The 23,387-nt window shown below is 42.3% G+C and overlaps 1 protein-coding gene across 15 annotated transcripts in view; it reads right to left on the bottom strand.

Annotated features, from left to right (window-relative positions):
- LOC103183065 (dynamin-1) overlaps window positions 1-23,387 on the bottom strand; it is a 74,860-nt gene that overhangs the window by 31,674 nt on the left and 19,799 nt on the right. For 8 of the 15 annotated variants that reach the window (XR_006085250.1, XM_042337216.1, XM_007900313.2 and 5 more), the window contains exons 2-15: window positions 21,776-21,849; window positions 19,497-19,646; window positions 18,390-18,593; window positions 17,071-17,169; window positions 16,522-16,682; window positions 15,269-15,411; window positions 14,426-14,561; window positions 14,213-14,280; window positions 11,811-11,949; window positions 5,562-5,648; window positions 4,795-4,865; window positions 3,535-3,586; window positions 2,319-2,330; window positions 295-408 (exon numbers count right to left, since the gene is read on the bottom strand). Coding sequence is in view for 14 of the 15 variants with exons in the window: in XM_042337216.1 (XP_042193150.1) it covers window positions 295-408; window positions 2,319-2,330; window positions 3,535-3,586; window positions 4,795-4,865; window positions 5,562-5,648; window positions 11,811-11,949; window positions 14,213-14,280; window positions 14,426-14,561; window positions 15,269-15,411; window positions 16,522-16,682; window positions 17,071-17,169; window positions 18,390-18,593; window positions 19,497-19,646; window positions 21,776-21,849 (1,510 nt within the window). In the remaining variant the exon portion in view is untranslated. Of the gene's footprint in view, window positions 1-294; window positions 409-2,318; window positions 2,331-3,534; window positions 3,587-4,794; window positions 4,866-5,561; window positions 5,649-10,118; window positions 10,258-11,810; window positions 11,950-14,212; window positions 14,281-14,425; window positions 14,562-15,268; window positions 15,412-16,521; window positions 16,683-17,070; window positions 17,170-18,389; window positions 18,594-19,496; window positions 19,647-21,775; window positions 21,850-23,387 lie in introns of all 15 variants that reach the window. The other 7 variants (XM_042337224.1, XM_042337215.1, XM_042337218.1 and 4 more) reach the window with 3 other exon arrangements.

Here is a 23,387-nt window from a genome sequence, read left to right as displayed (position 1 = left end):
TCAATTGCGTAACCCTCCTTCACTGCTACCTCACCTCCCCTCCTTCACTGGTTGCTCTTCATTTCTCCCCCTCTCCTCCTCAGATATCCTCCATATCTGAAATCGAGCCTGAGGTTTTACTTGGGCCTGCCGTCTGGATGCCAGGTCAACTTTTGGCTTAGCAGGAGAACTGCTTTAAGAGCAACTCAGGGGATACTAAGTCAGGAAAGTAAAATGATCTCATTACACTGCCAGTGTAAACAGGACCTGCTCTCCACCCACCAGGATAAAGGCAAATGTTTGTACAGTACTAACCTCATCATCCTTGTACCAGGAGAGATTCTCCGCTGTCATCACAAACCAATATTCCTTGGCGCCTCCTTTCATGATGCCAATGTTATTGATGGTGAGCCAGCCCTTCCTGATCACCTAGCAGGAATGGAAGAAGGAATGTTATTAGACAGGAAGCAACTGCAAAACTCACTGTACTTTTTGCCGGCAGAGACCTGGGTTTTTGTGGACTTTGCACTGTGAAATTAGCGTCAAGCTTTTATTTGGTAAAAACATTTCATTAAATCTAACCCTGTTCCTCATATTTCAAAGTAAAATAATTCTATATCTGTGTGTGCGTCTGTGTGTGTCTATAACATAAATATATATTTACACACAAACACGCACACACACAGATTGGTAGAATCTAATAAGGCTCAAGAGCCATCATTTATCATAGGAGTGAGAGTGAAGATCGAATAGTGAAGAGTCCTTGCTCCTCTCCCAGGATGGAATAACATTCTCAAACTCAATCTGTCCACAAGACTCATGTTTGTATTGGGGGAGAAACTTCCTTGTGGATTGGAAAATGAACAGAAGCAAACAAAGTTTTTTTTTAGAATTTGTTTGAAGGAGCAGAGAAACCATCTAAAGGTGTGCCCTTTCCTGGAGATGAGGAAAAGAAAGTGGACATAAGGTCCACAAGATGGAGGGCATGATCTGCTGAGGTAGAGAAGGTGCGACTTTAAGCCAAGTTTGGAGGAACTTTTCAATATTTTTAGGCAAAAGTATGACTGCTACAAATCACCCCAATAGGCATCGTTTTTTTTACAATATGATAAACCAATCCGAATTACATTTCAGGAAACTTCACCCACTTGATCCAAATTAGATCAACTTGGATTTACAAACTCCTAATGACAAAACTCAGATTGACACCGAACCTTTAAAAACACCTCTATGGAAAACACACCAGGTTGGAGGAAGTGGGGCAGAGGGACGGGTCCAAACTGAAGAGGTCAGGGAAGATTATGGGAAGCTAAAGCTAGAACGGGAGGGTGAAGACAACACTAACATGCAACAGCATAGAGGAACGAGAGAGCCAAAGACATTCAACTTGAGCTACATAACACGTCCGCATAGAACACAGTCAAGAAGACATTCATCTGGGTCAGGTCAGTGGTTACCAGAAAGAAAAATAGCATCAATATCCCAATAGACTTTGCTTCCAACGACAGACAACTTGTTACAAAAGGGATCAAAATTTTCTATCATATTATCTGACCATTGATTTGACACTGTCCGTGTGAAATGTTCCGAGGTGTTCTTGGTGCTATATAAATGCAAGTCGTGTTGCTGCGCTGATGATGGACACTCTCCGTTACTTTGCTCACGTGTCTATTATTCATGTGTGAGCTTTGACAGCGAATGTTGTCAGAAAATTTGAGGGGAGATGAGGAGAGGGCTAATTCTACTCAGATCAAATCGGATTCAAATCTGTGACCTCCAGCCCATATGGCCTAATGCTGCTTTGGGCAGCCCGTTTGCCCACGAGGGCAGCATACAGTTGATATATACATCTTTACAATAAATACATAAATCCATTTAAATTTGTGTTGGATTATGTAAATTTAGAGCGCAAAGGGTATATGCAACAAAAACAAGTGGCAGGTATTTTGTTTCCCGGCATGTTCACCATGTTGATTCGTTATGTGCAGGAGTACTGACTCTGCTGGCCTTTGATGGTGGGGAAAAATGGCTAAATGTTTTTTGGATCAAGTTTGCCTTTGAGACGCGGTGAAGAAAAGAATTTTCAAACCACCTTCTCTGTGGCTGGATTGAGACTCCCTGTTGCCTTCAAAGATTGACTCAGCATATGCAAACCAAGAACCAAGTTCCAGGAAATAATCAGTACCAGGAAATGGAACACGTTGCCATGTTTTGAGGCACTCAAACGAATACTGGAGTCAGAAGAGTAATACTTGTGCTTCCAATTTGGACACCTCATCACCAACCCAGATGCAGGTCCAGTGCTTAAACCTGTGTCCACCCAGCTACAATGTACTCACCATAATCTCATCCTTCAAAGAATAACCATAGCGGATGCAAAGAAGCCAAGCAGAGAAGCAGCAAGAGGAGTAGGGTTCAATAGAGGGAGGAAGGAAATAAATGAGCATGATTATTACTCTATCATAACAGGTGACAGACGCATGCAGTAAAATCCATTCACGGTAAACATTAGACTTCTCAGCCCAGTCAAGCTAGAATGATTCACGACTATTGATTTGGTTTATACGGTAACAGGGTTATCGTGATTTATCACTCAAAAATCATTTCCTCAATAAATGGTGCTGTGAAGAAATTTATTTTCTAAATCTGAGTGTTTTAAACATGATAATAAGTCATTTACGGACTTGGTTTGAGGTCACTCATTGCTGAGGTTTATCATATTTCGTTCTTTCATAGGCTTTATTATAATGAGAAAGGGTACCAAAAACAAAGCTTACTGAAGGAGAAGGAAAGCTTGTGGTGACATACACACCATATTCCTTTCCCCTTCCATCCCTTGTTGAGGCCATACCTTTATTAGCATATTATTCCGCACAGAGTTTAAAGTCTAAAGTGTGCCTTTGGACAAATGGGTGTGATATTTTGCTAAGCTCTGCTCACAGTGCCTGGTATAGCTCACAGTGTACCAGGGCCTGGTAATTTCAACAAAATCCTTGACAATCCAGCAGCAATCCTTCTATTTCATTTGATGAATTTGGGGCTCATCAAGGTAAGGGATATTAGTGCCAGGAAATGGAACACGTTGCCATGTTTTGAGGCACTCAAACGAATACTAGAGTCAGAATACTTGTGCCTCATCCTCAGAAGAGCATCCTGGCCCTGCACTCCACCAATGTGGCATTTCCATTACCCGCACTAACTGGACTGCAGCCTCTTTGAGCAAGATTGACAAGTTGATGCTGAGTTAATGGTAGTTTTGCACTGCGAGCCCCCACGGTCGTTGACAACTGGGTTGAGATTTCCACACAGATCCATTCCAGGCACATACAGAGAGGACTTGGATGCAAATGCCTGAGCTAGATTCACAACCAGGTCCTAGAAACAAAAGGCCAATGTCTAATAACTTCAACTCCACTTCCCTGGAGTATCTTGGTTTTAAAAAATAATTGGACTCTACAGGCCAATGAAGGAAGTACTTTGTCCATCTATCGAGTTGCAGAGAAGAGACTGTTTACAGTCAAGATAAGGAGTCAGCATTGGTTCCCAGTCTCATACCTGGTTCCCTGATGTCTTCTTCTTGTTCATTTGACTGCTGCGCTGCTGGGCACTGTAACACACACAAAACATTCCCAGTACAATTAAGAAAAGCCTCTTGCAATTTTTTTTATACCTCAGTTTTCCCCCTTATTCATCTCTCTAAAAAGGATGGAAACTTTTACTGGGATATAGTTCCAGCGGCCACAACTCTCATTGAACCTTAGGGCAATTGCTTCCCGTGTGAGCCTGGACAGCGAGAGGTGTGGGCTCCATCAGGGGCTCCCTCAATGTCCAATGTTGAAAGGTTTTTAATTTAGTGCATGCGTCTTTCACAAAATCGCCTTCCTATAACCCACGGGAAACTTGTGTGAGATTTGCACAACAGGCAAATTTGAACAGAGGAAACACACTTACACCTCTTCTTGGATGCTGGATCCATTCATATCTTCAAGACTGAGGTGGATAGCTATTTGTTCGGTCAGGGTATTAAGGATACAGGGCAAGGGCAGGTAATTGGACTTGAGGTACAGATCAGCCATGATCTTATAGAATGGCGGAACAGGCTCGAGGGGCTGAATGGCTTCCTCCTGTTTCTATGTATATGTGTATGTTAGAGTCAGATCCATAAGTAATATTCTACAATACCAAGTCCACACATACTCAGCACCATTGCAATAATGATACCGAATGGGATCTTCCGGGTACCATAGTGGGAGGGAAAAACACCACTTACTGTAAAGTTCTGCAGAAGCCAAATTCCCTTCATATTTCAAATCACAAGATTAGTTTGGATGAAGAAGGCTCTTCAGTTCATCTGGTTTCATTCTTCCAGAATACTCACCTTTCTGTCCTCCCATCAAAGCATCAAGCTGCTTTTTAAATGAGTTCTAGCCTCAATCATCCTTTACGGCAACCTGTTCCAATCTTTAATCAGCCTCCGGCTAACGTCCTGCTTGATCTCTGACCTGAAACGGTCCTTTGCAAATCGAAACTTGTGTTCTTTTCTTCTCCTGACTTGGTGCACCCTGAAGCAATGTTCTGGATTTACATTTTCAATCCCATTTAAAATGTTATAAACTTTTATGATGTCCCTCCTTTCTGAGACGACTTCTCTCAAAACTGAAGTGCCCTAGTTTGTCTAATCATCACACAAATTTACTTTTAAATATGTAACAGCTATATCTATACAGATTCAATATCAACATTTACACAAAATATCCAGAGTAAAGGAGTGAGTGTTTTACCTTGACGCTACTTATACACACAATATTTACTTACTTGGCAAACCCAATGAAGTCCTCGTGGTTTGTGTTCATGTAGGACAACTCAATGTCTATCAGCAACATAACCTACAGGAGAAAAAGAAGCAGAGACTGTGCCAACTACTTAACAGGCACGTGGAAAGCTAAAGCAGACAGTCACTACACGCAATTATTAATGGGGAGCAAATTCACAATGTGATATCTGAACATTCTCATCGATGCTGACAGGCGTCAAAACCAGAGTTGGATGGTCATTGATTTAATTATTGGTAACTGATTCCAATGTTTTGCCCTATATCCGCATTGCTGGTCACCCATTCCAGATGTTGATTATCTCTAGAAAGTCTCTTCTAATCAATCTCTTTTGGAGACTTTCTAGAGGTTATCAACATTGCCTTACATTAACTCGCCATCCCCATTGCTCATCCCGTTGCTCTCCTCTGCACTGCCTCTAGGGTTTCCTTATATTGTGTCAATCAGACAGAGTTTGCGTTTTCATCACAGCACTACCCAACTTCTTACCTGGGATGCCATTAAATACTTCTATTTCATGGCCTCATTGTACAGAAGTTAGTTCTCTGACAACGCAACGATGCCTATTTCTTTGCACCCTCTACATCTCAATCAGATCTGAAGTTTTCGATCAATAATAAACAGAATTATTTTTTCTTTGATTAGGTACTTATAAATAAACCACCCAATCATCCAAGGCTTACAAAATTGTTCCCATAATACCGGGCCGATCTATGAAAACCTACAGGAAATTCACCGCAGATTCCATACCTGTTGTTTTGTTCTTCCCTCCCGATCCCGGATGTGAGTGGTCACGATCCGGTCCATCTCTTCCCGCAAGTGCGGGTATTGTCCCAACTGTAACAAAGAACCAGGCAAACAGGTGGAAAACATCCCAATGCACTTCCCCACAAACGCAGAACACACAACGCACAACACAGGAGCAGATTGAAGTACATTACTGCATTGAGTCAAAGTCAATCAGGTTAGGTCCAGTGTGAACCCGAGTCTTGTGATGCAATATCTTCTTAGGATACAGGGAAAATTGGGTCACAGGAACATAAGTACATAGAACCATAGATAGTGTGGGTCCCATCATTAACACTTTTTTTAAGATGAGGGATTAACATATTCATAAAGTTTTCATATAACCAAATCATTGAGATCCATTTATTTTAGAATCTACGGTAACAGAATGTGGAATATTTTTCTTGGAAACCACAGTGAAAAGAGCTCATTGACATAATTTGCACAAGAAATAGGAATTGCCAAAAGTTAGCATTGAAATGGAATAATTATTGTTAACTCAATGGTTTTTAATTCAAACCACCAGTGCCTCGCTCAAACAACATTGAGGTTGGTAGGATACAGACACATTTTAATGGTTCCCGAAGGAAAACAACAAATAAGCACAAAAGTCATTGGAATACATACGTACAGAACATAGGATTCCATACAGACCACCAACCTTCCAGCACTCACTATGATGAACAGTCACTTGGAGAAATACAATGGGCTGCCAATGACCTTTGATAGAGGGAGTGAGAATACTGGAAAAATAGCAGATTATAAACTATCATTTGTTAAGATAGTTCATAATGTCTTAACACATTACTGAAATGATATACTCATGGAACATCCCAAAACTATATCTAGGCCTTAATGACCACATGTAGAAATTGAGTGTTCTGAACTAATGCAGTACTGTACAGCAATACGTGTTCCCACTCATTTCAATACTGTACTAAAGCATTTTTTCTTTCAAAGAAAAATCACAATGCAAGCAGGCAGCAGGCATATTATAAAGAGCAGCACTCAGAACTGCACAGGCAGACAAAGAAGTTAGTAATACAGTGTAGGAAAATGACAACAGATAATAGACATAAGCACATTTATGTACAAAGGCAATGTTGGCCTCACATGGGATTTCAGCTTAAGTTTAAAACCAAAATTATTCTTGTATTCTGCATTTTTGTTTGGCATTCAATGAGGTAAATGGTGGCAGTGTTGCAGAATGAAGTTAGTTTTCCATCTTTGCATCCAGAGACAGGTCTAAGCACTCAGAGGCAAGGAACAAGGCAGGCAAGCAGAAAACCTGGGCTCCTATACACTGCCCTATACTGGCAATTGCTGGCTTTGGTTTACATTGGTCAAGTTATTGCTCAATGTCAATTTGTCTTGCGTTCTCACATACGCCTTTCCTTCGCCCTGCTTCCAGGTCCATCACAAGACAGCTGCACTCTATTTTTGTCCCCATTTACAAGCCCTACAGAAAAAATATTTCATAAGATCTAGAAAGCTTTGGCCTGAGGATATTTAGAAGGAACCTCTCTCTAAAATCCCTCTAAATGAACAGAGCATCAACTAACCTACTTCAGGTATATGCTATGCCACCGAATGCTCCAGTGTTTAGCAACACTCCACGTCATGGGGGTCTCATCAAACTCTCAGTTTCAGCATTAAACCTGTAACAGAGATGGGCTGGCTGCCAGTCATTGTGAAAACACTAATTTAGCATCAATAGTGCAACAGATGCTTCTAACTGGTGCAACTCTGCAAACACTACCAATCCCCAGTGGAATCTATCCTGCTTTATATTAGCATATGCACAGTTCCTTAAATGGTGGCTAACTCATGGTTATAATTCGTGGCTTTGATGTCTTCACTGAGGTTTAAGGGGAAGGTCTGGGTAAGGAAAATGCACATTGCAGGGAAGCTTAGAAATTTAACGTAAACAGAAGCTGGGACTAACGGAAGAAGGGCACTGCCTTATTTGTCCTCTTTACTATGGCAACACTGCCGAGTGAACCACAGCACAAATGTAATGACTGTGCCTCTGGAAATTTGGATGCTGCATTTGCCAAAATGGCGAATGCAACTGAAAATCTTATGAAGGCCAATATTTCCTTTCAAAACACTCTGGATTTTAGATTTAGCAAAGAGGCGGTACAGTAATGAAGAAAATGATATCAGCATGAAATGACTCAAGAGTCTCATCAGTGCATCACTGAATCCAAGCAGAACGAGCCAACAAAACATGAGCGTGTCTGGACGCCTTGAAACAGAGAGACTGCAAACCGAGAAAAATGGGAAAGAAAAAGAAGCGAGCTGATTTAGGTGCTTTCTCATGAAATACCAGCTGGAAGGTTACACTGGTGAAACTCTGTCCTTCCCAATCTACCTAGGTGCTTATCATAGACTTTAATCTGTTGATAAAATAGGCCAAGTGATAAGGTTGGGGCATTTTTTAGAACGTTGAATAAGATGCCTTAGTGTAAAGTGTAGTTACTATTTGCTGCTGTTGATGTATCATTCTCATAGCTCCACAGCCTTCTAGATGAAGAGGCAATTAGGTAACTGGGTCTCAGCTCCCAAGAAGAGCAACTCCTGAAAACACAAACCTGCCAATGCCAACTAGACCACTCACCCTGCCCAACCGAGGAACGGTACTCACTCCATCAACTCTCAATGCATAGTAGTATCAATATATTTAGAGGATCTTCAATGTACTGGGCTGGTTGGGCCAAATGGCCTGTTTCTGTGCTGTATATGTCTATGCAAATCTATGTGAATCAATGAATTATTATTTTTAAATAATCTACAACTATCGATGTTAATTCTCTAGCAATTGATACATTACAGGAGCTGGCTGCACATTATACAGCAGAAGTTTAAGAAGAAGTGGTTATGAGGACACAAACTCCTCAATGAAAGTGCCAGGAAAAATTAATATCCTACCTGTAGGAATGTGGTGCAGAATCCAGCTCAGTGTTTGTTTACATCATAAATACAAAAGACTGAGAGCATGTACAAATGAACTGGATATATTGTGTAATGTAAGACTGGCCTCAGGTTTCATGGGCATTTGTAAAAAAAAAATTACAGGTGCTCGTGCTGGGAAATGAAACATTTTCCCATTTCAGGGGCACAGCGAGGTTGAAAGCATCATCGTTCGTTAAACGGACTCGGACACTGTGACTATCAGTAACCAGATGCAGAACAATGCAAGCCAGGGACACGCTGCTTCGTGGAAAGGGTCTGACTCACATCCAACCCAGTTATCAGTAGAAGTTGCTATTTGTTGAAAATACTGTATTTTCAACCTTCAATGCTCTGGGCATTATTAGTTGCTGCTTCCACTATGTCTTAACCTCCTGTTATGCCACAGTCGACTAATCATACAAAATCCATTCTGTGCACTGCAGAATGACTGTCTATCATTAACTGATACTCCGCACTAATTGTGTCTCAAGGCAGGGACAAAGCAGATAATTGTATTGTATAATTTGCGTCTGTCAAGATAGATACCAAGAAACTGGAACAGGAGCTGTCCAATCAGCACCACAGTGCAGAATCACTCACTGATTTTGCACTTGCATTGTGATAGCAACTATGGCATCACATGGACTCCAGTAGACTTACTTAACTTTACAGACAGCTCATTAAATGATAAGTTTTGCCCAACTGGAGCTCCCTTTCTACCTTCAGCTATGCCTCTCAGCCTGTGGCCTTCACAAACCTCATCCAAACCATCTGGAGCAAGAGTTTGAAGTCCTGACATTTCCCTGAGGAAGCAAAGAGACACTGGTAGCTGAATCTACCCTCTCAGGCTTGATGTCATGCTCACCAGTGTCAAGCGCTCTGGGAATCTACCGTGCATGAAATGCAAGTTGTTGGTACTAGTGGTCCCACACAAGTTTCTCAGGCAGTGAACCGGGAACAGTTTGCTCATCCTCCCTCTAGGTCTGAGAATGATGAGTGGTGCAAGAGGACATGAAGAATGGACAGAGCTTATTTTTATGGCAGTGGGAGAGAAGACGTTTACAAAATAAGAGATTGCCTCTAGAACCTGGCTAAATTCTAACAGCTGTAAAAGAGAAGGGCCAGAGAGGGAATGTAGCCCTTCCATGTTAGTCACTGAACACCATCCCTTCACCAGCCCCAAGACAAGGTTTGATGGTTTAGTTTTGGCACAAACTGAACAGGAGGAATGGAAAAATAGGAATTCAGAATTCCCATTAATAATAAATGTGCGGAAGGGGAAATAAACTGAATATCAGAATATCTCAATGGTTCACTCAGTTTACACTGACATTATTCAGCACCTAGGCCCCATATTCCAACCTCCCAAAAGTAGATATCAAAGTAAAATCCAACAGCTGACACGCCTTGAGTAGCAAACTAAAATCTGAAGCTCACGTGTGAACGAAACAAAATCTTAGTCAGCATTGCCTTAGAAATGAAAAAGGCGCCGGTTTTCAATTTAGAATCAAATAAATTAATGGAGCATAGGCGGGGTTCAAAGAAAGGGTTTGACCTTTTTTTTACCTTTTCGCTACACTTTTTGATGGTGCCAATGAGTTCGCTCACCACCATATCTACGCACTTCAAACTCGGCTCCTTCAGCTTTTGGATCTGCTTTTTCACTATAGCCTCAAAAGCAAGGTCAGGCGTGAAGAGCCCAGTTCTGCATTGCATTGTGGAGGAAATGACAACAAGGAGGGCAAGGAGGAAAAAATGATGGGGAGAAGCAGGTATGGGAATGAAAACATGGGAAGGATAGAGCAAAGGAAGATTAAGACCTCAGTTACCTCGAAAGGCTTTTAAACCAGGGCAGCACACGTTTCAACTGACAAACAAGTACCCAACATATAAAATATAGTTTTAATGAATTCAAACTTGAATTTGTTCAATCATTTGGCAGGGATCAAAATATTCTCCACCCACTCCAACAGGAGAATTGGTGGAGAATTTAATTACCCATCAATCCTCTATGATCTCAGTCCAAAAGCTCCAAACATGTCGGTCAGTACTTCATGAAAGGATTTGTTCTGGCTGATGATGGGTGAGTGGGCAGAAGTCAAGTGGTTGAGTTTCAGGGCGTTTTAGCACAGGTTGACCACATTAAGCTGTTTATCTGAGTGAACATAAGCGAACACTGTCAGACACAGAAAACCCAACAGAACCTGTCACTTTCTCAACACCAAATTTCTTCACAACTGAGAGTAAGCCATCAAATTGTTCAGCTGCCAGGAGAGGGGATAGAGCAAATCGTTTAATAGTTAAACACTTGGTTGTCAGGTACTTGTTACCACCCCACAATGAGCTACAAACTCCAGGAAACCAGAATAGTCATAGGTGCAATGATTTGCCATCTTAAACCCCAAGTCTGCATCAGCTGAAAACAAAGGACTTGATTAAAACAAATCAAATAATCTGCTAACAGTTTGGATGTAATGCTCTGTTAAGTAAGCATTTCTATCCCAGTTCCCAATTTAGACCCTTCCTCTCACTCCCCCTTCCCCATTTTCTACTTTAATGGTGGCGATGACCAACACTATGTCCTTTTATGTTCCAGCTGGCAGTTTGAGAATGTGGACAGCCATTCATAGATGTCTGGACTTGATATGGTAATCAACATGGCTAACTAATCTGCTCAGAGAATCAGGCAGACTCTATAAACTTTATTCAACATCGTTCAGTGATGAAAATATGCCTGCCATTGTGTTTGCATATCTCAAATTGGTGACACTCCTTCACTCCTATTGCATGTTTAAGGAAATGTATACCCATTCACAATAAAAAAAACTTCTTTTATACCATATCTTATGCTGTTAACTTGAAAACAGAGAATACCAAGGGTTGTCGAGGTCATTCCCTGGCTTGAGTGTTCCTGAAATAGAACAGTTCCCTGGGAAACGATAGCCCCTTGGAGCAAATTGAAGAGAGTTAAGCTTGATTGCACTGTCACACTAGTACAGCACAGCGGAGAAATGTACAGATGAACAACTCCCTGCTAGGCACAGGATCTTCTGAGCAGTCCTTCTCTGAAACTATCGTTTGCCAGGGCAGGAGTGACAGACACAGAATGACAGATACTATAGTAACAAAACTTGCAGCCAAATTGCTTACTATATTTAAGTCCAAACACCCAAAGCCCTTCCTGAGGACCGCTATTTAAGATCGATTTGCAGGCAGTATGATTTTATTGTTCAGGACTTCGTGCTTCAAGAAAATTACCTTTTTGGTACACTGCCTAACTGTATTGATTAACTCAGTTATAACCATGTCCACACATTTCAGGGAGGGCTCTTTGATCTTCAAAATCTGCTTTTTCACAATCGTTTCAAATGCCATGTCAGGGGTGAAAAGCCCCGTTCTATCGAGTGAGGAAAAATGTCAAAGCAAAGCATTCAACATAAATACTTAACAAAAAAAAGGACAAGGTTAGAACATTAGAGACAAAATGAAACCAGGAATGTTCAATAACAGAATATTCCCATCCCGAGAAAAGTGGATGTCAATTCTACCCCTTGAGTCCTCGATTTTCCTGGTACTTAAACAAAGACCCTTTTCCATTAAAAGTAGGACGAAAAGTCAGAGAAGGAGGACTTGCACAAGACATTACTTAGGCTGTAGTTGGAGTATTGTGTCCAGTTTTGGGACCCTCATTATAGAAAAGACTTGACAGATAAGATACCAAAAGCACCCAGAAGAAATTCACCTTAACATTACCAGATATTCAAAGTAATATTATATCTGGAGAGAATTGAAAAGGTGGTCTGATTTCACTGAATTGGAGAAATTTAAAAGCAGATTTACAAAAATTGCCATTGATTTTGGTAGAGTAAGTAGGAGAACTAACACAAGCATTTAGTCAATTGCTGAGAAATAAGCTAAAAAGCTCTGAGACAGATTGTTGGCTGAAGGTTAAAGCTCCTTGCAAACTACAGCAGAGCTCCGGTGGGGATATAGAGAGAGAGAGCGTGAGAGAGAGAGCAAGAAAGAGAGGCTGGGAATTGATTCAGAAAAGATGTGCAATAAACAGTGTCTTGTGTTTCAGGAAGAACACGCAAAATACCAAATTGACAGCATTATCTGTTTGGCTGCAATCCCTTTACCTCTCTTGGTACTAGTTACAGCAATGGCTAGAATGCTTCATACCATATTTTCAAGACAGTCTCAATCGGAGGACTCAATGGGTTGAAGTTTCACCCATCTTAGATTGAAATTGCTTGGAATTTCTGCGATAAAAAGTGGCAACTGAGTCTTTCGGGACATATCAAAATGTAAAGCTCGACACTAAATCATTTACTTCACCTCTTCTTATCCCCCCCGCCCCCCACCCCACACCCCATTACCTTCTCTTGGCTTCACTCCATCTCCATTCAGTGGTGAGGTAAGCTGTAAAATATCATCCCCCATCGCCCCCAACTCCCCCCATTCCCCACAAGCACAAACACCTTCCAGCAGGGGGAGAACTGCATTGCGATCAGAAGTGCAGAGTCCTGGTTGATTTTGTCTCTTCAACGCAGGGGGACTTACGTCAATTATAAACCCATCTGAGATCATGTAACTCAGCACAGGTCAAGGATTAAACTTGGGCCCAATAGCTTGGTTCAGACTTTTTGGTATCTTGTCAGTGGATTTTACCAACTGACCTGATCACTCCTAATATCCCGTCTGAAGAATACTTTTGCGAATGTTTCATTGGAGTATGAAAACAAACTCCAGCCATCCACAGAACAGCTGCTCTTTGGCACGAGCAACTTCCTTCCGTTGCCATTTGCTGGAGGCATTTTGAAATGCTGCTGTTTGGAGAAGCAGTATATACTGACGGGCACCTGTGTGCCAGTGCTGGCAGGCTCCAGTGCGGGTGCCAACGGCCGGCCGTTTGGTGACAAGATAAAGCAACCTACGCTTCAGCTCACCACGGGATGAGCTGGAAAGCGACATTCATTTGCAAGAGCATTACTAATGCCTCCGTGCACAGCTTCCAGCCGTACAGCCAACATCTTGTGGAATCTTAGAAATGTGAATATCAGACCAGATCCACTGGTATTAGAGATAATGTTCTTTATTCCAATATTTTTACCCACCCCCCCATCCCACACACACACACACACACACACAGAAACCTCCCTGTTAATCAATATTTCTTTCTCCTCCTCTCCTGAATGTACTGGACTCTTTTTATTAAACCTTCTGCTAGGGTTCGGATCCAAAGGTACAAGAAACTCACCAGGACCTCGACTAGTGGCCATTATAATGCATGAGCCTTTGTTCATGGGGAAGCATCGGAGCTGAGCCTCCATCCTGTGCTCACCCGAAGTTCACACACATGCACCTTTCTGCAGGATGGTTCCCTAGCTAGTGACCAGGAGCAGGAACCTTGTGTGGTCTTTCCCGTCATCAACCCAAGGGATGCTGAGCCTTGGGTATGAGCAGTTTAGCTCGGCAAAGGACAGGGATTCAATCTCTGGCATCTCTGGACCTACTTCTGTGGTGCAGAACAGGAATTGGGAATACTTGACTGAGAAAATAAAGTAACTTGGATTATATTGTGTCTTTTTGGGAAGAATGCGAAGAGTGAAACCCCTTGAAAAGAAAAGCAGAGCAGCCTGATTGATGGAGATACATGCCTGATTCCATGGATGTTCTTGATGGCGTAACTGATTTCCCGTCGTAATTCCTTCTCATCGAATTCCATCTATTGGAGAGGACAACATCTGGGTTACAAATCAACGTCTAGTCTGCCCACAGCTCTGTTTACTGCGCACAAGGAAGCCATTTGGCCCATCGAGTCTGCACTAGCCAACATTTTGCCATATTTGATAGGCTTGGTCTGGAATTACCTTGACAAGTTCAAAGGGAAATCTCTCGTGGAAGATGCGGTTTATCCTTGCTCCACCCGATAGCTCATAGGTGTCGATCTGATCTCCCGAGCCCTCAATACGCTTCTCGAAATCAACGGCAAACTGCTGCACCATCCTGTCCATTCATGAAGGTTTCCATCAATATCACAGCAAATGTGATAATAATAATAATAATAAGTGCTTCACAGAATATATTGTAAAGTGAATTGACTATATATTGTGAACGAAACGTGGCAACCAATTGCACACAGCAGTGTCCCACAAACTGTCGTGGATTGATTGACCAAATTATTCTTATTATTGTAAGAGAAAGGGAAGACTTGTAGTTCTACCGTGAATTATTACCATGGAAATCCAGGAGATAAAGAAAACTCCCTCCTCAATATTGTCACAGTATCTGTAACTTTCACCTGAACAGCCTGACGTGATCTCAGTTTAACATCTCATCCAAAGAGTGGCATCTCCGACAACGTCAGCCTAAATTATGAACTCAAATCCCAATGCAAGGGTTTAAACAGATCTTTCTGTCCCTAAGACTAGACTGCTACCGACTAAGACTGGACACTTCTCCCAGAGAAACAACTCCCTTTATCTGGGGAGGGTGGGGGAGGGAGTGGAGGAGGAATTTTGTACTCTAAAGGAATTCAGTTTGCCCAAATGAATGCTGCCAATTTAATAATAATAATATTCCTTGCATTTGATATAACGCCTTATCACATCATTAAGACATCTCAAAGCACTTCATAGAATACACTGTAAAATGAATTGATTGTGTATTTTGTGGGTGAATTGACTGTATATTTGTTTCTAAACAGGACTTACTGAAGCAAGGCTTTGGTTTTTCTGGCTGGGTCATCGGGCCGGAAGTTCTTGTATTCCTCCACCTCTTTCTCGATGGAGAGCATCTGGCTCTGAAGTTTGTTGCGAAGGGCTGGCAGTGTCTCTCGGATGTGGTTAGTCAGTTGCTGTGAAGGTGATGGAGACGCAGAGGCATTAATTACCGACCAACACTGGCTGAGGCAATGATTGTTGCAACACTATAATTGGCCTCTGTTTTCCTGAGCAAGGGAGGAAAAACATCTGCCCCTTGTCATCATCCAATGCCCCTACAGACAAGTGCTTCTGTGTTGAGGTCATCCTCCCTTGCCATCGTTCACTGTCTAGGAATGGAAATGCATTAAAGAATGAGAGGTTCGGATGAAGGTCTGTAAGGCCCATTGAATGCATCCTTCCAAAATACGCAGTCTTCTGTCCTCCCACTTCAGCATCAAGCAGTTCCTTACCCTAATCCATGCCCTTCCTTGCAACCTGTTGCAATTATCAAATACTTTCTATGTAAAGAAAAAATTCCTGGTCAGTCATGAAATTGCCCTTTAGATTCCTGAACCTCTGTCCTCTTGTCCTTTGCTCACAGCACATATGTCAGCTGGCAAAGAGAATGGTTGCTTAGCCAGAAGCTGTCTATTTAACTAACCGGACAATATGGTGAGCTGTTAACGAAAACCGGAGGGAGAGAGGGCTACGGGGATACCTTAACATTATCCTAATCTACTCTGTAGCTGGTCCATGTAAGTTTCTGTGATGAGTCAAATGAGGAGGTATTTGACAACCCTTAACACATTGGATCTTGCCAAAGTCTCAACCAGCAACTAGCTCCAGTGTTGCTAGAGTTGCTGTAATAATAATAATCCTTGTATTTGATATAGTGCTTTTCATATCTTCCAGATGTCTCAAAGCGCTTCACAAAATATATAATGTAAAGTGAATTGACTCTATATTTGTGGGTGAAACACGGCAGGTAATGTCCCACAAACAGTCGTGGAATGAAATGACCAATTTATTATTGTTTTTTTTTCTTGAGGGATTATTATCAGGCTTGTGGAGTAAGGAGCAAGGTTTCGCCTTGCCGGGAATCGAAACCAGGTCTCTTGCTTGCGAGGTGCATGCTCTTACCACTGAGCTACAGGACTCCACGATATGTTGGTTATTGCAATATACAGTGGTCATACCTGATGTGTGTCAGTTAATGTAATCAAGATCAGTCATTAAGTCAATGTAATTAAGAGCAGTCTTACCTGATTGAGGACTTTCTGAAGGTAAGGTGTCCCCATGCGATCTGCCATGTGTCTGTAACTTGGGTGCGATAGGAAGAATTTTCTCTCAGCAGCCAGGGCTGCTTGGATATCCTTTCTGCCTTCAATATCCTTCTGGCTTCTGTTTACCACTCCAACGTAACCTAACAGGAGAAGACAGGAAGAGTCAGTCAACAGAGCTTTATAGTTCTCGTGTGGCATGAAGGTCGCTGATCATTTTCTCTTCTTGTTCCAGTAATTTTTTCTCTTCACTTCTTTTCTCAGGCTCCCGGCCAAGTGATTTAAAACAAAGGGCCTGTTTCCATGTCATGATCAATGATATTCAGTAATTGACTGTTTTTATTTGGTTGTTCCTCAGGGGAGATGAACGCACCTTCACAGCCAGTTTTGAACTTGGAGCTAATACTGATAAGATATCGCCCTATCCATCAATAGTAATAATTCAGTGGAAACTAAATGCTTTTCTATTTGATGGGTGAATGGCCTACTCCTCCGCTCCACAGTTTAGGATAATGTTCTCGTGTCACTTACCGCGGCGTAATGGCAGCAGCTTGTTCTCCAGGATGTCGCGAGCGTCCGTGCCCTCGTCCATCAGGTCCAGCTTGGTGATGACTCCAATTGTACGCAAACCTGGAGGGTAACGGAGAGGTATCACAACAAAGAGCCGAGGGGAGCAGAGCGGAGGCAATGGTGGCAAGATAGAGTAGCAACACAGAGCGCCATGGAAGAGTGGTGGAATATAATTTAGGACAATAGCCAACCCACCCATCTATTGCTACAAGTCACAATCCCTTCATCTAAGATTCCAATAAACCCAATAAATTCTCGAATCTCAGTTCCACCATCACAAAGAGCTGTCAAGCAAAGGCCAGATACTCCCAAATTGAAAAAGACGTTATACGGAAAGACAGCATCCTTCAGCCTGTTCTCTGGAGAGGGATTTTTTTTTAATGTGGGGATGGGTGGGGGAGAAGATGGAGAGAAGCAGAGTAATCTGACAAGTATAGAAAAGGTTCATACACAATATGTATCTTACAGTGTGTCCTGTAACAAATTCCGTAAGGAGATCATTGGATCCATTGTTACTTGAGTGGATTCCCTGGGTTAATACAATATTAAACCCAATCGTATTATTCAAAAAGAGGTTGTTTCTCCCTGTGTCCTGTTCAATGGTCGTTTTAATAAACAGAAATGGCCAATGTGTGCAAATTGCCTGTCACATTTGCCTAAAAATACACTGTCAATGCCCTTAACAGAAAATTCTGAAGCACTTTGAGACATTTCAATGGGATTATTCACCAGGCCTGCTATTTAGGTGAAAAGTTATCCAAACAGGGTGTGTTCACACAATTTTTTTTTGCACAATCCAAGGGAAACAAACTGCTTATTCACAGCCCAAACCACGAGTTGGCATCAATTGACAGCCATCGTTGATTCTCGCTCACTTTACAGAGAAAGTCAGTGCAGTAGAGGAAAGAACTTCTGAGGTTTGAGTTACAACAACTTGCATTTACCTAGCACCCTTCACACGGGTATGGCAACCCAGAGCGCTTATGTTGCTGGGGATAGTGTATAGTGGAGGGTGGGGGGGGGGGTAGGGGGGTGCTTGCCCTGCATTGAACTCATGCTACACCTGAGTCAGGTAACCCATTGCTGATGTCTATCCAACAATCTCCTCTAGAGAAGCGCGTATGGACAATGTGTAAAAAACAGAACCCGAGCCACATTCTACTTTACCTTTAATCCAAGTTTTCAAACTTTCTGCCATAATAACTCGTTTTTTTTAAATATAAATCAAGCTCCCTCCCTTGAGGTGAACATTTCTATTGGAAGAAAACGATGGCAGGTACCTTGAGGATCCACTTCTTTGGCAATCTTCAGGGCATCGGAGTTGGCCAGGTCAGAGTTGGCCGGTGAGACCGCCAGAACCAGACAGTTGTCCTTGGTGACGAACTGCATGAGCATTTCTCGGATCTGGAACTCGATGTCAACTGGCTGGTCCCCAACTGGGACCTTGGTCATCCCAGGGAGGTCGATCAGCGTCAGGTTAAGGACTGAGGAAAGAACATCAGGTAACGCACATCAATTTTTTTGATGTATACTTTACAGTATATTCTGTGAAGCACTTTGAGACGTTTCAAAGATACGATAAGGCGCTATATCAAAAGCTAGGATTATTATCACAATATCACATAATTCTGCTCCAGAGAGATCCAAATGGTCTCTTGATTAATCAGAGAAATGTTACATGGTGATGTTACATTATTAAAGAGAGGCCTACACAAGATAACTACATGTAATATGTTAGTGTCAGCTTTGCTCAGTTGTTAGCAACCTCTGGGTCAGAAAGATATGCATTCAAAATCCATATCCTTTCTTGAGCTCATGGTCAAGGGTGACATTAGTGCAGTACTGGGGAAGCACTGCACTGTCAGAGGTGCCATCCCTCGAATGAGATGTTAATATATCAATCAATTCTGGTGGACATTAAAGGTTTGAAAAGAGAAAGGTGTTACTCTCGATATCCTGGCCAACAATCCTCTGAATAAATTGATCGTTCAATTCATTGCTGTGGGTCCTCGATGTGTAAACATTAGCTGTGTATTTCCCTACAAATACATAATCACTACACTTGTTACCCTATGAAGCGTTTTGAGACTTTGATGATATAGACACCATATTGAATGAAAGAATTCTTCAGTTAAGCATAAATGAGCCAGTAAAAGGAATTACAGATGCTAAGACCATCAACTAATCCTTTCCACTAATTAATTACAAACCACCTCTAATACCCTCTGGTTTACAGATGGCGCGAAAGAGATCTCATCGATCAGTGAAGAAAAGAGTCAAACTTAATATTATGCAGCAGTTCAAGGGAACTTTTCTGCTACAGTGAATCACTGGAATGGGGCATTAAACAGTCGTAACTCTGTGATACCTATACCAGGTATGCTTACCGTTTGGGGAATAGACTCGCAAATTAATCGGAATGGACGATATTCCCTTGTTGCCGCCCGTGACTCTGTCTGTTTCCGCCTCGATCTCCTGGCGGATTTCATCGAAGTCCATGAACTTCTTCCCTTTGAGGTGCAGGAACTCCGCATGTTCTGGAGATGGCAAAAAAAGTCAAACGTGCATTCAACAATGAAATAGTACGGGAAAAAAGGAATGTCTTACAATAGAAGATTGGTCAGTTCGAAATGATCTGCAACTAGTCCCTCCCCTCCAGTTCCACTTAGGAATCAAAACCAGTTCCTCTCGCTTGCGAGAAAAGTGCCCTAACAAATATGCTTCAAAACTCCTGCATAGTTTCCACAATAGTCACTTGGACAAGCTACCAGAGGACACCTGTAGAACCAAGCCCTAGTGAGAATGTAAAAAGGCATCCATCAATTTGCTTTGAGGAGAGGTGTGGAGTAAATTACCAGTTAATAACGAACAAAATGCTGCAGAGTACCCACATTTTTTTGGGGGGAGGGAGGGGTGGTGATTAAGGGAATTATTTAGTAGGTTTATAATAACTGAATATGTTCTGACTCACATCTCTAAATTAAACTCTCACTTTAAAGACGGCCTTTTGCTGCATTTTGCGTGTCTGAAGGGTCAGCCTGTTATTGAGGCCAAGTACCTTCAACAGGAGACTGTTGCAGTGTGCAGCTGAGCTCTTCCCCATTCCGGGAAAGAATCAACCAAGCAATAGCGATACAGTAGTCCGTGGAAGACACAGAGGCAGTCAGGGACTCAAAATAGCTGTGGTCTTGGTACCACCCTCCCCAGGTGTCTGCGCTTGAGGAGGATAAGAAATCTTTCCAGTCTTTCGCGAAGAGTACAGCTCCAGTCATTCTCATCAATAAACAGTGAGGGGCCTGCTATCTGACTGGAGCATCCCGGCAAATCGTTCCATTGACAGAATAAAATGGCTGTTGAGAAGCCTGTCTTCATGAAGCCCTGGTCTAAAAGCCCGACAGCCCAGCTGTTCATGGCTATACAGTTCTCACTTCTTCTGAGCAGTGCCACGTACAAAAGGCTAGTGTCTCTGGACAGGAAAAGGCCTCTCTGTTGTCTTAGGTGACTGATACTCTTGCTACTTTTTTTTTTGGTGCATCTGGGTTGAGAGAGAAGGGAAGACATTTCCACTGCTTGTTATTAATCATTTTATGTTCATGTTCATGCAGCATTCCTCTCACTGAGCATGTGCAAAACCCGGTCCTAGGTCAACACTGATTAATAGTATTGATCAGAGACAAGATGACATGGAAGTGGAAATGTCCCGGTGATAAAGCTGAGGTCAAACATAGTGGGTGGGGGTGGGGGAAGATTAAAGGGAGACCTACTCGGTAACTAACCACGTAACCATGTCTAAGTGTGGGGAAGAGGATGGGGAAATTTCCATTTCGGGGCTGATATAAAGCGAGTGCTGGTCAATGTGCCGTTTCCTTAAGCCATGTGCTGCTCAGTCACACTCCCATCTCTGAACCCTTCTCTGCATCAATCAATGAGCTTCATCAGTTACAAAGGGGTTCGCAAAGTAGATGTCTGTAATTCGGTCTTCATTTCTCCTCGACAGACAAACTGCCACAGTTGTCCAGCTTCCGGTACCAATTGCCTTAGACCTTTGCCACTGTATTCTCCAGCCTGGCTTTCCTAGCTCCTGCAGCACTGTATAAAGGTTGCTCAGTGTAACAAAGCAGTCAGTGCCAAAATCAATAAACACAAATTCAAAACAGAAAGAAAGGTCTCATTTTTATAACCAGGATTAAAACCGTTCTCTGCAACCAAAAGCTCCTGTCAATTTGCTGCAGTGACTGCTTATAAAAACAGTAAAGCTATGTCGCTGCTGGAATCGGTCCAGGGTTGCTTTTAAAGAGCTGTGGGACGGGCAGGGTTTTTTAGCTGGTTTGCTTGGGAAAGAGTTAGTGGGAGGTTGAGTGCTGGCCAAAGCACATGAGAGGGAGGGAATTTCTCCCCTGTGTCCTGGCCAACAGATAAAATTGGTCATTCACTTCATAGCTGTTTTTAAGGAGATTGTTGTGAGCAAAATGGCTGCCACATGGGCCTGAAAAAGAACAGTCACTAGACTTTACAGTGAAATCATGTGAAGCACTTTGGGTTGTCTCTCCCCCCCGCCATGCACATGCATAGGAATTGCAAGAAAGTGGAAAATGGGATTGAACTCTCCAAACTCGCTGTGGTGGTGTAAACTCTGTACTGTTAATGCTGGGAGATTGTAGCGTACCTGTTGAGGAATTGATCAATTGAAGCACAAGTGGTCGCCTGGTGACAATTCCAGATCCACGGGGAAGGAAGTCCCTGAAAAAGAAGTGTAGGCATAGTCAAGAAAGATCCACAGGGAAGGAAATCCCTGGAAATACTGCACAGCTCCATAAATTCCAATTCCGCCCTGATGTACAAAATACTGCTTTCATTGAGAAGCAGTTCCTCGTATGAATAGAATTAAATCCTAGAGGTAACAGTAAAATGCGTTGCTGACATATCCGTGAATATTAATATCATTCAGTACTTTCTATTACCTTGACAACGCTCTCTTTATTCTAGCATTAGAACACCCAGGGTGTTCAGTCAGACTATGAAAGACGACAGGAATGGCATTTGCTTCTCCCCTTCACAATGCTAACATGCTCCCTCCTGTCACAGGGTTGACCTCAAGTGTGTGTTACTCAACACTATCAGTCTATCTGTCTGTCTGCCTTAATGTATTGTTAAATTGAACCGATTTGATTCTGAAACGACTTGTTTGAAATGATTAGATTTGGTACTTGGATCTGATTCAAGTTGCTATCATCCTCTCTCTCTCTGGTTCTGACTTGCCAACAGCAGCAAAACTGCTGGCTCTGCTGCGCTCAGGGAATGGTAACCAGGCTGTGACGTCAGGGTTTGACCAAGCTCCTATGAAAAACAAATACCTCCCTCTAGAAGCAAACTGGTTTCTGGTTGTGGGCAAGAGCATTGGGATTGACCTGTTCCTTCTGCCTCATACAAAGGGGTCTTCCCATCTAGAGTACTTCCTCATCCAACAACTCCTCCCTCCCCACCCCAAACAGAAAGCCTGGACAATTTATCAGTCAAATAGAATCTGGGAGTGTTCATAAATCCACTACACGGTGTGGTGGGGTCAAGACAATTGTCTTCTTGTGAACTGTCATGTTGTTGGAAACAGTTCCACACAATTCCAGCTGGACTGTAATCAGCTCTTTAAAATCACAACCAGATTGTAATCAGATCTCCACAATCACAAACTGGTTGCATTCCCACTCTTCAAATTCACGGCCTGATCCTCATCAGCTCCTCAAAATCACAACCTTATTATAATCTGAGGTATGCATAGGCAGGTGGTTTTCTTACTGTCACAGCCAATTGCAGTCAATGCCAGAGAAGACATTTTGAGTTTAGGGCATCAGTGGTTCTCATTAATGTACATGTCTGTGAATTATGTAGACCAGTCATTGAGTTGCACTGATTTGAGGGCCTCTGAGAGATGACATAGCATGTCTCAATACACAGCACGTTTCGCACACAAGCTGAATCCATAATTGATTACAGTATTCCCAAACAGCACCAGTGTTTTGCAACTCCCAAATCCATCACATTTAGTTTAATTAACTACCTATTGATTTGTCATGAATCTAACTGTAATCAATACCATTAAAGGATAATGTCACCTCCAGAATTACATTTTGTTAATCTAAAAACTCATAGCTTCTCCTGGCTTCCGCATTCTCTGCATTGCAGTAGGTGAGCTCTCTAATTTGTATGCCATTCCATTGACGGATTCTTGGAAATGTTTTGCCCGCAAGAATCCACAAACGAATTCTCTCCAAGTGAGTTAT

The sequence above is a fragment of the Callorhinchus milii genome, unplaced genomic scaffold (assembly GCF_018977255.1).
Source record: "Callorhinchus milii isolate IMCB2004 unplaced genomic scaffold, IMCB_Cmil_1.0 Scaffold8, whole genome shotgun sequence".
NCBI lineage: Eukaryota > Metazoa > Chordata > Chondrichthyes > Chimaeriformes > Callorhinchidae > Callorhinchus > Callorhinchus milii.
This window is presented reverse-complemented; position numbering and strand designations above follow the sequence as displayed.